Raw genomic sequence first — 13,443 nt, forward strand, 5'->3', positions numbered from 1 at the left:
CACTCTGAGGCTCAGAATAAGGGAGGAGCAATTCCTGGGTGTGCAAGTGCAGATTCACTGAGAATAGGGGCCCAGGGCAAATGGTTCCTAAATTCTTATTGGAAGAAGTCAGAACAGATGTTTCCCAAGGCATTCTTGTCTTGTTTTGGGCCAGTTACAAGTCAACTGTCTTCCCAGTCTGTTCCCTCTCCTGAAGAATGGTCATGGTTAGGGTCGCAATAATAGTAATAATAATAAATAATAATAATTATTATAATTTTAAAAATAGTTCTCTCAATCATCATATTATTGTGTCTGGATACCAATGTCGATCAGAGGTTTACTTTTTTTTTTTTTTTCATTTATTTTTAGCTGCGTTGGGTCTTCGTTGCTGCACGCAGACTTTCTCTAGTGTGGTGAGCGGAAGCTATTCTTTGTTGTGGTGGGCAGGCTTCTCACTGCGGTGGCTTCTCTTGTTGCGGAGCACGGGCTCTAGGCGTGCAGGCTTCCGTGGTTGCAGCGCGCGGGCTCTAGAGCGCAGGTTCAGTAGTTGTGGTTCGCGGGCTTAGCTGCTCCACGGCATGTGGGATCTTCCTGGACCAGGGCTCAAACCCGTGTCCCTTGCAGTGGCAGGCGGATTCTTAACCACTGCACCACCAAGGAAGCCTTAGTCTCCTTTAATGTAGAACGTTTCCAGTCTTTCTTTGTCATTTATGACATTGACTTTTTTTTTTTTTTTAAGAATACAGGTTTTTTTTAAAAAAAATAGAATATTCCCCATTTTATGTTTGTCTGATTTTTCCTCATGGTTAGATTCCAGCTATGCATTCCCTACTAGAACACTTCACAGGTGAAGCTTGTCCTTCCCATTGCATTACAGCTATAGGCACATGATATCCATCTGCTCCTCACTGGTGATGTCAAGTTTGATAACCTTGTTAAGGTATTTGTTCACTTTCTCAGTCTTACAGTTAATATTTCTTCCCTAATCTCTAATGAGCAATCTGTGGGAGACACTTTATTTATTTTTTTTAATATTTATTTATTTTGGTCATGCTGGGTCTTAGTTGCAGCATGTGGGATCTTTAGTTGTGGCGTGTGGACTTCCTAGTTGTGGTATGCATGTGGGATCTAGTTCCCTGACAAGGGATCGAACCTGGGACCCCTGCATTGGGAGCACGGAGTCTTACCCACTGGACCACCAGGGAAGTCCCTGTGGGAGACACTTTAAAACCGTACAAATGTCATGCTCCTCCTCAAGATCTACATCCCCACCCCAACCTCAGTTTAGCATCCATTGATGATTCTTGCCTAACCAATCTTTGTTATGATGGTTGCAAAATGATGAATTTCAACTCCAGCATGCATTCCACATTTATCAGTTTGCATTCAGCATTATATTGTAAGAGTCCTCCTCTCTTCTCCATTTAGGTATTGTTTCTTTGTTTATTTATGTATTTATTTGTTATGGAATCATGGATTCCTGGTTTTCAAAGGCCTATCATTTATTACTCTCCTTAATTATTTTGTCCTCAAGTTATCCCAGATCTGGCCAGCAGAAGCCCCTTCAAGCTGGTTCCTGTGTCCCTATAATGTGTTTTTAAACACTCTCTTACTTTCTGCCATAAAACATTCTCTTTCTTTCAGCTCATCTTAAGCTGTTCCCATTACATCCCCAGCCTTTCCATTCTTAGAGCCTGGTCAGCAGGACATATGCTTAAAGGTGGTGCTTGAGCAAAGAAGGAGAGAGAGAGCCCAAGAAAGGCCACCATGGTTAACAGTTTCAGATGCTTCTGAAAGGTGCAGGGCAAGGCACATCATGTTCTCTACCACCGTCCCAGGTGGGTGCTATAGACAAGGAAAGAGGTGCTTGGACCCCACAGATTCTGTTATTGAGTCCTCTACCATGTGCTGGGCACTGTGAGGGATACACAAGATTACAAGACACCATTTCAAGGAGACTGGTCTGGTGGGATAGACACATATGTACAGGAATACCCATAATACATCCCTGAAAATGTCTTCATTGTGCGGTCAACGTGGCACATAGAGGGGTTTGGGGAGTTCTGGGTTGAAGGACAGACAGTAATTATGGCTGGGAGAGTCGGAGAAGGCTTCGTTGAGGTGACTTTTGGGTTAGACCTTGAAAGAGGGTAGGATTTGGAAAAATGGTTTAATCAGTGAAAAAGAAGTTACTACTTATGTACTCCGAATCAGGTCTGACTTTGCAACTTCATTCAACTAGATCCAGCTTCTTGCTAGGTGCCGTGAGGCACATAGAAAGAACTCCAAAGAGTGTAGGACAGCACTTTTGCTTGATGCCCAACTAAGGAAAGAACTGTCACAATGCCATATAATTTTTATTTTCAGACACAGATGAAACATGTCCTTCATTTACCAAACTGAGCTTTCACAGTGCAGTGGTTGGAACGGGACTAAATGTGAAGTTGATGCTCTACACAAGGAGAAACCCGACCTGCGCACAAGCCATCGACTCCACAGTTTTGGGGAACTTGAACGTGACCAAGAAAACCATCTTCATTGTCCATGGATTCAGACCTACAGGCTCTCCTCCAGTTTGGTTGGAGGACTTAGTAGAGGGTTTGCTCTCTGTAGATGACATGAACGTGGTTGTTGTTGATTGGAATCAAGGAGCTACAACTGTAATATACAACCATGCCTCTAGAAAGACCAGAAAAGTAGCAATAGTCTTGAAGGAATTTATCGACCAAATGCTGGTAAGGGAGAATTCTCTTAAATGATTCAGGGTCAAATTGAAACTGGCTCAACATCTGTATATTTAAAGCCAAGAGATAACTACAGTGACCAGAAGGACTATTTTTGCAATGTTTTGCAAATCTGAATAAGCCCCAGGGAAGGTGAAGGGAAGGACCCGAGGCAACGCCCATGCATATGGTTGTACAGGTTGTGCACTGCACAGGGCACCCATCTAAGACGGCACCATTGTCATTGTAGACATTGTAGATTTATATGTCTATTATGATAATTTTCTAGTGAATGACAGCAAAGTGTCCTGAGGAAGGGGCAGCTTTTTCTAACGCACATAAAGGTGTCTAATGGGTATGAGAGGTTCTGTCTAGGGGTTTCCTGGCTTCAATGCCTAGAGTTTCCTCAACTTCTATAGCTCTTCCTTTTCTTAGAAATGCCAAAAGTTTAGTGACCAGATTATCCAAAACCAAACCTGATACACGTGGTTGATGAACGATTTGTGTGTATGATTTATGTTTTCAGAAGACTTACAAAGATGAAATAAATCTTAAATTTAATTTAATTTAATCTATCTCATGAACTGTCCTTTTTATGAAAAAAAAAAAAGTGACTTGACATGAGGACTACTTCAGAGAGTCACACCTGGTGGCCACTGTGGCCAGGGGTGACATAAATTTTACATGAGCTTCCTACTTAAGCCACAGACTTCGGGAAAGTGAATATTAAAATGACTCATGACTGGCTGACCCAGGACTGTGGTCAGAGTGCCCTGCCCCTTTCTTTCCTTCCTTCCCTCTCCATGGTGACTTCATTAACTGAGCCAGCATGGACATAAAGGAGTTCATTAAATGTTTGGTTGCCCTTCTCAGTTGGGAAGGTTTTGAGGATGTCTCAGCTTGGCTTCTAGCAGAAGCATGAATGGAGACACCACGGCATAAAGGTGAAAGCATAAGTGTGGAGTTGGACAGACCGGTTTGAATTCTGCCCTGCGCCCTCCCTGCCTGACCTTGGGCAGATGACTTCAACCCTGGGCTCAGTCTCCTCATCTGTATAATCAAAGGAATAGCATTTAGTTTGTCGGGGTGTTGTGACATTTCAGTAAGATAATGGGTATAAGGTGCCTAGAAATGTTTCTCCAAAGTCAACAGTTAGGAAATTTCTCCAGATGTTGTCAACTCCTTGGCCCCTCACAATTTATAACGATGGACCTCTTGAAATTACAGGCAGAAGGAGCTTCTCTGGATGACATTTACATGATTGGAGTAAGTCTAGGAGCCCACGTAGCTGGGTTTGTTGGAAAGATGTACAATGGCCAGCTGGGAAGAATTACAGGTAAGGCTTCCTGTGAATGGGCACAGGGTAACCAGACTGCCCAGGGTGTTCCCTGGGGGAGCACGATGCAGGCAATCCTAGTCCTTGGGTTCAAAGCCAGGTCTTCCAATTACTTAACCTCTCTGAGCAAATGTCCTCTTGTGCAAAGGGAAGACCATAGTAGTAATTGACCTTAGCAATATTAAATTTATTATTTAATAAAATAGGTGCAAAGCACTTTGTAAATTGTATATGCCATAGAAAAGATTGGTGGTGACTTTATTTCTCTTATGGCTAGAAAAACAGCTACATCCCATGGGGATTTTGCCCCAAGCAGATAGCCTTCTTCCTTTCATTTAATCCAAGATAGTTTGAACTATGTACCTAATACATCCCCAGGCATAGCTGGAGCCTCATGATAGGAAAATGAGATGGGAATTACGTTGTCTGGAGCTTACTCTGTGAATATCGGCTTTCAGGCCAAAGCTGAATAAAAACCCTCAGAAACATCAGCAGGTGAAACTCCAAAGATTCCCTTGCTGGGTTCATTTGCCTAGTGTTCTGTAAATTTCCATAGCTACAGATGAAGGTCTGAGGGAGGCTTTCTCTTTCAGAGACTCAAGCCTTCCATACCTTTCCCAGAATCGATCCTTACATTGAGATAGCCATTCCAAATCTAGGAAATCTGGAAAGTAGATGTGAACAGAGGGAGGGAGGGGAGAGGTAAATGATTCAAACCAACTACATTTGGGAGGTAACCTTTTAGAGCCACAGGTCTGAATGTGCTACTTAATTTGACATGTGGCCCTGGGCATGTGCCCACCACCACCCTCTGCCCTAAATCTCTCTGTCCCTCTCACATACACACACACACACCCACATTGGCCGGTGTCTCTTCTAACTCTGGTACTTGAGGTCACATTCTTTTTCCTGGCTATTTTTTTTCTCACTTTCACCCCAAAGGCCAAGGTGCCCTTATCTTATTTCCTTGCTTTCCTAGGGAAGCAAAGCACTTTTTCAATTTTTTAAAATTATTTCTATAATGTTTTAGAAAGCAGTATGTCTTTACTTTTTAAAAATTCATTTTCCCTTATGGGTACAAAGGACAGATGGCTCAAATGTGCTTGTTTTCCTTGTCTATTGGGAGCTTCTCCTCTGGGAGCTGGGACTTTTCCCAGTGGTGTGTTTAGAAGCTGATCCGCTCTCAAAAAAAAAAAAAAAGAAAAAAAAGATTTATAGCATTTGCTGATTTCCATGATGTAAATACTCCCACTGTGGCTGATTTCAAGCTACTGACCTGACATCACTGACCACACAGTTTGGGAAGAGATAAGCAAACTCTGCTCTCCAGTGCTGGTGCTGGGGTGCTCTAGCCCACCACTGCCTTATTCTATCTACCCCCTAATTTTGCTCCTCAGCCGCCCAGTGAACCTGTTCCCATGACTACTTTGGATGGGAATGCAGTGTAACCTGGCCTCTGACCATGGAAATTCCGAGCCAACCTCCCTTCCACCCTGGGCCCACGTGGCCCTGCTCTGTGACCTGGACTCAGCCAACAGTCTGCAGCTCAATTTTCTGTCTCCTCTGAGGGACCCATGTTCTCCCAACTCCTCAACCTCTCTGAGCCCCAAGGTCAATCTCACCTGTTACTGAGAGCTATTTCAGGGGAAAAGCATTTCCCTTCTCCACTCACCTTCCACTGCCCTGCCAGAATGGGATCACTGAATTGAGGGGCGGGAATTTGGCCTGTTACCCAAGGCCATAATTCACTCCCAACTCCCAAGAACTGGGTGATTCTGCTTGTTAATTATCTAGACCAGAATGGCTGTTTCATCTCTTCCATTTCCCTTTTTTTCTTCTGCTCTTGCTTCTCCTTTTGCTCTCCAGGCACATTTCCTGGTATTACTTTTCATTAATTTCTTCAACAGAAGATGGCAGAAATGAATGGGTTTAAAAACATTTCAAGTACCTACATCACTTGATAATACATTAAATTTGATTCTTGCAAAAATCACCTTGCGGTGCTGGATACAATGCTGATTTGCTGGATTGGAATCTCTGGGCTTGGGGTCCAGGAGTCTGTACTTCCTTTATTTTTTATTTTTTTGGCCACGCTGCAAGGCATGTGGGATCTTAGTTCCCTAACCAGGGATCAAACCCATGCTCCCTGCAGTAGAAGCATGGAGTCCTAACCACTGGACCACCAGGGAATTCCCGGCGGTCTGTACTTTTAACCAGAAGATGCAGGTGGTCTGAACACCATACTTTAAGAAATGACCACAAAGCTGTGTTGTCCAATGTAGGAGCCACAAGCCAGAGGTGCCACTGAGCACCTGAAATGTTGTTAATGCAAATCGAGACATGCTGTAAATGCAAAACACACACTGGAATTTGAAGACTACGTACAAAAGAAGGGTATTAAAAATTTTCAAATTTTTTATATTGACTACATGTTGAAATAATTTTCTGCTATACTGGGTTAAATAAAATGTTTTATTAAAGTCAATTTTCCTTGTTTCTTTTTACCTTTTTAAAGTGGTTGCTAGAAAATTTTAAATTATATATGTGGCTCACATTATATTTCTATTGGACAGCACTGCCTTGGAGAGTTAGTTCATGGTGACCTTGGGGATGGGAGTAAGAGGCCCCTGAAAACGCATGCAAAATGTTTGACGTCTGTCCTGGGGAGAGGTCCAGAGCTTTTATCAAATTCTCAAACTGGTTAATCTTGTAATCAAAGCCAGGAATCACTAGCTAGACACTTTTCTGACGATCACAGAGAAACAAGAAAGAGTGCCATTTTGTCATTTTTGTTTCTATTCTATAATAGTTTCAATATTCTGGATTCAGATCCCAGAGTGCTTTGGTAAGTCTTCTGAAGTAGCAATTAACTCTACCTCTATTTTGCAGATAAGGAAACTGAGGTTCAGAGAAGTAAAGTAACCTGCTTAAGATCACACAGCCGGTTAATGCTAGGTTTGGGGTTCCATGTCACATCCATCTGACTCCAATGGTCTCTGCTCACACAAAATATGCAGCTTTTCTTAGGGCAGTTTGTGATTTTTGGCTGACAGTGTAAGCTGATCATTTGCTATGACTTATCTCTAAGGAGATCATATGTTCAAGTTTACTGTGACAGTCCTCATTTGTGTCTTCTGTCCTGGCATAATTATTAATAGCAGCCTTATCACTTTCAAAATTGCCCTGGTTTGGATTTTATATGGTAAGCCAATATATCTACTGTGGATCTGGAGGTTGCTATAAACTGAGGCTCTCAATGTTCATTTTCTCAGACTGGAAATGGTGCTCTTTCATGTGAGGAGGGGGAGGCTTCCCCAGCAAGGTCTTTCCAAGGTTATGAGTTTCTCATTCTGTGCAGAGAATATCCTGTGGACTTGGGTACCTGGGTGTTGATCCACCTCCTCCCCACATAAGTTTCAGTTGGGAGCAGACAGAAGGGGAAGAAAAGCTGGGGGGTGGGGGAGTGGGGGAAACAGAGGGAGATAAAATAAGGGGACAGGTAAAGACATGCCTCAAGGAAGCAAGGGTGTTGGCCAGGGAGAAATGGAAAGATTGGGGCTAGAACCAGGACTGCTGAGGCAAAGATGCTATCTCTTGGATTTTATACCATGGCGGGGGGGACAGGGGATGTCATTTAAAATGACCTTCATAGATTAAAAACTTGGAGACATCCTTGAAACCTTTTCCCCTCCAGGTAAGTTTCTAGTTAGCAAGGTCTTTGGGATCCTCTGGTGTTTTGTTTTTAGTTTGTGGTTACATCATCATAGGAGATGCTCTCTTGGTTTTGCAGATGTTTCATAATAATGGTGAGGAATGTCCAGCTAACATTGACCAAGAGCAAGAAATCAGTTCAGGCATTTATGGGTGGGTTAATTCTGCAGGAACTGGCACCCACTTAATTTCCCTCTTCCATACCTAGTCTAATACCTGGCCTGACCAGTGAGTCTCACACTTTCCCACTCAGTTTGCCAAACCCAGTTCAATGAAACCAAAAGCTCAACAGAGAGAGGTGGTTGCATTGTGAGGCTGTGGCCCTGGCTAAGACACTTGACCTCCCTGAACCTCAGTTCATTCACCTGTAAAATGGGAATGACAATAGCTACCTTTCCTCCTTTGTGATGTGGACTAGGTGAGCCAGTAAATGTGAATAAAAATGGAAACAATAAAGGAGCTTTTTTAATAACAAGAAAGAAAAGTTGAGTGAAGTTTCTGGATTATTTAAAATGAGATAAAGATAAGTACAGTGTCTGCTTTTTATATGCACTCTTAGATGCTTTTTTCCTGAGGAACCAGTTTATTCCAGTCCCTGGTCCCCATATGTCTGTGCACTCCCTGCCGTGGAGCCCTGCACAAGGTATAGTACACCTCCAGATGGAGTCCGGATGAGTTCTCAGGGGGCGCTGTGAGGGTAACCACCTTTAGTGTGGGAAAAGGCTATACAGGGCCGTGGAAAGGAGCCTGACACAGCAGGATGGGAATGTGAGTGCTTGCCCACCGGAGGATTCCCCGCAGACTGTGAGCCATCTTCGTGGGGAGGGATCCAAAGCCCGGCTGCAGGTGACTCATGGCGTGGGGCTGCCAAGCTGACTCTGTTTTCCTTCCAGGTCTGGACCCTGCAGGCCCTTTATTCAATGGGAAACCTCCAGAGGACAGATTAGATCCTGGTGATGCACAGTTTGTTGACGTCATCCATTCTGACATTGATGGTAACATTCCTTGTGGGTCAGTGACCACCCACACCCTCACCCCCAGACTCCCAAAGAGTCTCCCGCTAGGGGGATTGTCATGCAGGGGTGGATCAGGTTCCTCTAGATTCCTTTTCCTACCGGGCAAGTTTCCAAATCCACAAGAATACTGAAGGGAAGCTGCTTTAATGCAGGCACCCAGGATCTCCTGATGGAGTAGAGGTGCATTTCCCATTGTCTCCTGTTATTTTTAAAGTGATCATCTTGACCAGTCAAGGACAGGCTGATTTGCACACCATGTGGACAAATGTTTCCATAAGTACAACTGGGTTTGGATGCATGATTCCCTGTTTTTGTTGGTTCTTTGTCATTATTTCCTTAAGCTGAAATATATGTTTAAGTGTTGTGTCTCTCCACACAGAGCATTTCTGAACCACCTATAGGTCTCTAGCTCTCTGTGGATCTTCCTGGCTATTTCTATCTTTCATGGTGTTGATTTCATTTCTGGGATTGGGTACATGGCTTGGGGGTTGGGCTGATGTTACAGATGGGTCTTTATATCCAGATGTTTGGGAGAAGAGCTGGAGTAGGAACTTGGGGGAGGGCTGAGGCGACAGACCATAGTGGACATTTAATAGTACATCTCCTTTGTGATACAACCACCTGAAACACCCTTGACTGCCTATTGTGGGCACTCTGGTGTGGTATTCAGCAATTGTTTGCCTTAGAAGAAGTGTCTCTGTGAAATAGCTGTGTTCTTACTATGCAGTTTGCAAAGTATTACCTTACTTAGGTGCAGTACCTCAATGTTATTTTAATGCTTGACGACATAGAGTAATTTATTTTTTGTTCTTGGAGAGGGCAAACTTTGAAGGAAAAATATAAGCTTTGCAGTCAAGGCAGGGGTGGACTCAAATCCCAGGTTTGGTTCTTTCTGGTGGTATCATGTTTGGTCCATAAGTCCTCCAAGCCCCAGAGTCTTCATCTGTAACTTACTTCATCTGAATTTACCAATGGCTACTTTTCAGACATTGTGAAAATTAGAAGAAATCTGTGTAAAACCCGTAGTGTCACACCCACAGACACATGTAGTTTCCTGAACATATAACAGCTATTATCATTATTGCAATGATACACTATATATGTGTGTATACATATATATATACATACATACATATGTATAATCTTTTTTTTTTGGCCACACTACACGGCATGTGGGATCTTAGCTCCCTGACCAGGGATTGAACCAATGCCCCCTGCAGTGGAAGCGCAGAGTCTTAACCACTGGACCACCAGGGAAGTCCCTGTATAATCTTTTTTTTTTTTTTTTTAATGCGGTACGCGGACCTCTCACCGTTGTGGCCTCTCCCGTTGCGGAGCACAGGCTCCGGAAGCGCAGGCTCAGCGGCCATGGCTCATGGACCCAGCTGCTCCGCAGCATGTGGGATCTTCCCGGACTGGGGCTCGAACCCGCGTCCCCTGCATCAGCAGGCGGACCCTCAACCACTGCGCCACCAGGGAAGCCCCCCTGTATAATCTTTTAATCAAGCATTTTACTGATTACTTGGAGTTACAAGGTTAAAGAGAATAAGCAATTATTAAATCTATAATTTTCTAGGTCCCCATTTTCTAGAAGAGTTTCCAATCTTTTAACCATCCTAGATCCCCAAATTTTAAAGGTTTCTCCTACTAAGTAAAGGTTCATTTTTTCCTGTTTCTTATTCATTAAAGACTTACACACATGTAATTAGAGGCTCAGGAAGCACCTAGCAATGAGTGTTCCAGCCAAATATAAACATGAAACATACCATTTTATCAGCCATGCAGTGAATGAGTGACCAAACTCTCTTACATTTTCAGAAATATGGGAAGTAAATTCTGTTACCAGCTTCAGTCTCCTACTTGGAAATCACTGCTTTCTAACTATCTGGCTAACTTTGGACAAAATATTTTTATTTTTTTAATTTTTATTTATTTATTTATTATTTATTTATTTATTTATTTTTTGGACAAAATATTTAAATAGGCTTAACGACAACAACAGCAGCAAAGACAAGAATGAGACAATCTCTGCCTATATCCTAAACAGGCAAATGAGCTATGAGATGGGAAAAGTTCAAAGCAATATAAAAGCATAGTATATTGTCTTTTAGCACTGGGCTACAGGGAACCATTAGGAAACATAGACTTCTACCCAAATGGAGGATTGGATCAACCTGGTTGCCCCCAAACAATATTTGGAGGTAAGTGCAGATACTTTATATTTTGTAAAATAGTGGTTTAAAAAAGGTGTATTTTAAAAATCTGATATTATCCTATGTGAAATCGTTTTTAATCAAAAACAAATTTCCTGAGAAGACAGAGGTGGTATAAATATAAATTATAAATTAAACATTATTACTCAAATATACTACTTAAAAAAAATAACCATATGATTAGAAGCGATTTTGAATTATTTCTCTCTCTTGAAAAGGTGTGTCTTTGACCTAGAAATTACACATTTGGAAATCTCTCCTAGAGAAATAATGGAAAATGTAGACAAAAATCAGAGTGAAGATATTCAATATGGTATTGTTCATAATAGTTTTTAGAAATAATCTAAATGTCCAACACAGGAAAATTATTAAATAGTATGGTGCATCCTACACAAAGGAATGTAATTCTGAAAAACCATATTGTCAGATTAATGAAAATGCTTACAATATGATGTTAAGTGAAAAATACACAAATTATACAGTATAATCCCAATTTGTTTTTTAAATGTATATTTGTACATGTGTAAGTGCAGAAAAAAACATAAGTGCTCCAAATAATTATTAGTGGTGACCTCTGGATGTTGGATTTCTAGGTAATTTTTGCATCATAATTTGCTATTATTTTTTATTTTCTAAATGAGCATGTATTAGTTTTATAACGAGAAAAAACTCACAAAACAAAACTGGGTAGTTGGAGGGCAACATTAAAGTGTGGTGGGGGACAGAATTAAAAAAACCCACCCTGGGCTTCCCTGGTGGCGCAGTGGTTAAGAATCTGCCTGCCAATGCAGGGGACATGGGTTCGAGCCCTGGTCCAGGAAGATCCCACATGCTGCGGAGCAACTAAGCCCGTGAGCCACAACTACTGAGCCCGTGTGTCATAACTACTGAGCCCACGTGCCAAAACTGCTTAATTCCGTGCGCCTAGAGCCCGGGCTCCGCAACAAGAGAAGCCACTGCAATGAGAAGCCCGCGCACCGCAACAAAGAGTAGCCCCCGCTCGCCGTAACTTGAGAAAGCCCGTGCACAGCAACAAAAACCCAACGCAGCCAAAAATTAAAAAAAAAAACAAAAAACAACTCCCCGCCAAGTGCTCTGAATCTGTATTTCACCATTGTTAGAGACAATTAAACAATCATGGAAATAATTCTAGAAAAAGATGATCTTGTTACAAAATGGTAGCTTTATATGGCTCCATGGGAATGATGTAGTGTTTGAAAATGATCCAGATGAAATGACATAAGTAGGGCCAATCATATTGTACCATAAATGGTGTGTATTCAAATCCTGTCCTGTGTGCTGTAATGTAACTACATCCATGAGCAGCCAAAGATAATGTGCTTTGCTTACAAAGGACATCCTCTGTAGCATTATTAACTTCATTGTTTCTGCAAGTGGAAGTTCCAGGAACAATAATTAAATGTTGACTTGTCAGATTTTACTCCAGTCCAGCTTGGCCCCATGCTTCTCCTCTGTTGCCCAGTTTATTTCTTTATGTCCTCCACTGATCTCTTTTATGGGCATATGTGGACTCCAGAGAAAGAAGAAACATTGATCTGACTCCAGCTCCCAGTGCCTCTCCAAACTACTAGCTCACAATCACAACTCCTCTTTCCATGGGGTTCACTGTCTGCTATTGAGATCCTTACCTCCTTTGATTACCCATCTTTGGGACCCAGTTCCTGTTTCTGAATGACTTCATTGTCTGACCCATCAACCTTCTGATGAACCCCTCTGATGTTTTGTACTGAAGTCCTTCATCAGCTCCAACTCTTCTGATGGTCACCTCTGTGCCGCATCAGCTTCCTCTCTCACCATCACATCACATGGCACCCACCAAGAATTAACTTGAGGCTTGTGTCTCACCTCTTCTTGCCCACTTACGGCTTCCAGTGGCACCTCCTATTGTTCAGTTCCTCTCACTTCACCCTTCACCTTTGGAGCAGAAATGGAGCCCCTGCCACTTGTCTGCTCTCATGAATGCCCTGTGCACGCCCAGGCCCTTAGGTCTCTGCCATGTCAGCCCCCATCTTTGCTTGGGCACATTCTGGAGAAGTCATGGAGTCTTGTTGATCGAGTACAAGGTCCAAGTAAACTTGTTAACTTCTCCATGGCCCCCAATAATGCCAGAAAAGCCTCATACGCATCTCTTGCGGACTCCCTATGGTCACTCCTCAGGCTTCTATTGCAAATACCTCCCCAGCTATAAACCCTCACCTCTTAGAGCTGAGCTAGATTTGACTTTTGTACCTAGATCAAGGTCCCACCTGAAGGAGCCACTTTATCTACCCTAACCTTAGATCACAAAGTTGGCCTTTACATTCATTTCCCCATCTGACCCAAGGTGGAAGCATTGCCCCATCCTTTTTCACAACTATCTCCTCTCCTTGCCCTCATTGGGGATCTTCCTCTAAAATTGCTCCCCAATGCCGTCTTTCTCTCATGTATTTACTGGTTTAAAT

General features: G+C 42.6%; 1 protein-coding gene across 1 annotated transcript in view; it reads left to right on the forward strand.

The window, feature by feature from the left end:
- LIPH (lipase H) overlaps positions 1-13,443 on the forward strand; it is a 50,987-nt gene that overhangs the window by 12,403 nt on the left and 25,141 nt on the right. The window contains exons 2-5 of the mRNA XM_007451391.1: positions 2,350-2,717; positions 3,933-4,041; positions 8,646-8,747; positions 10,880-10,969. Of these exons, the coding sequence (XP_007451453.1) occupies positions 2,350-2,717; positions 3,933-4,041; positions 8,646-8,747; positions 10,880-10,969 (669 nt within the window). The remainder of the gene's footprint in view (positions 1-2,349; positions 2,718-3,932; positions 4,042-8,645; positions 8,748-10,879; positions 10,970-13,443) is intronic.

Source organism: Lipotes vexillifer, unplaced genomic scaffold (genome assembly GCF_000442215.2).
Source record: "Lipotes vexillifer unplaced genomic scaffold, Lipotes_vexillifer_v1.1 scaffold513, whole genome shotgun sequence".
NCBI lineage: Eukaryota > Metazoa > Chordata > Mammalia > Artiodactyla > Lipotidae > Lipotes > Lipotes vexillifer.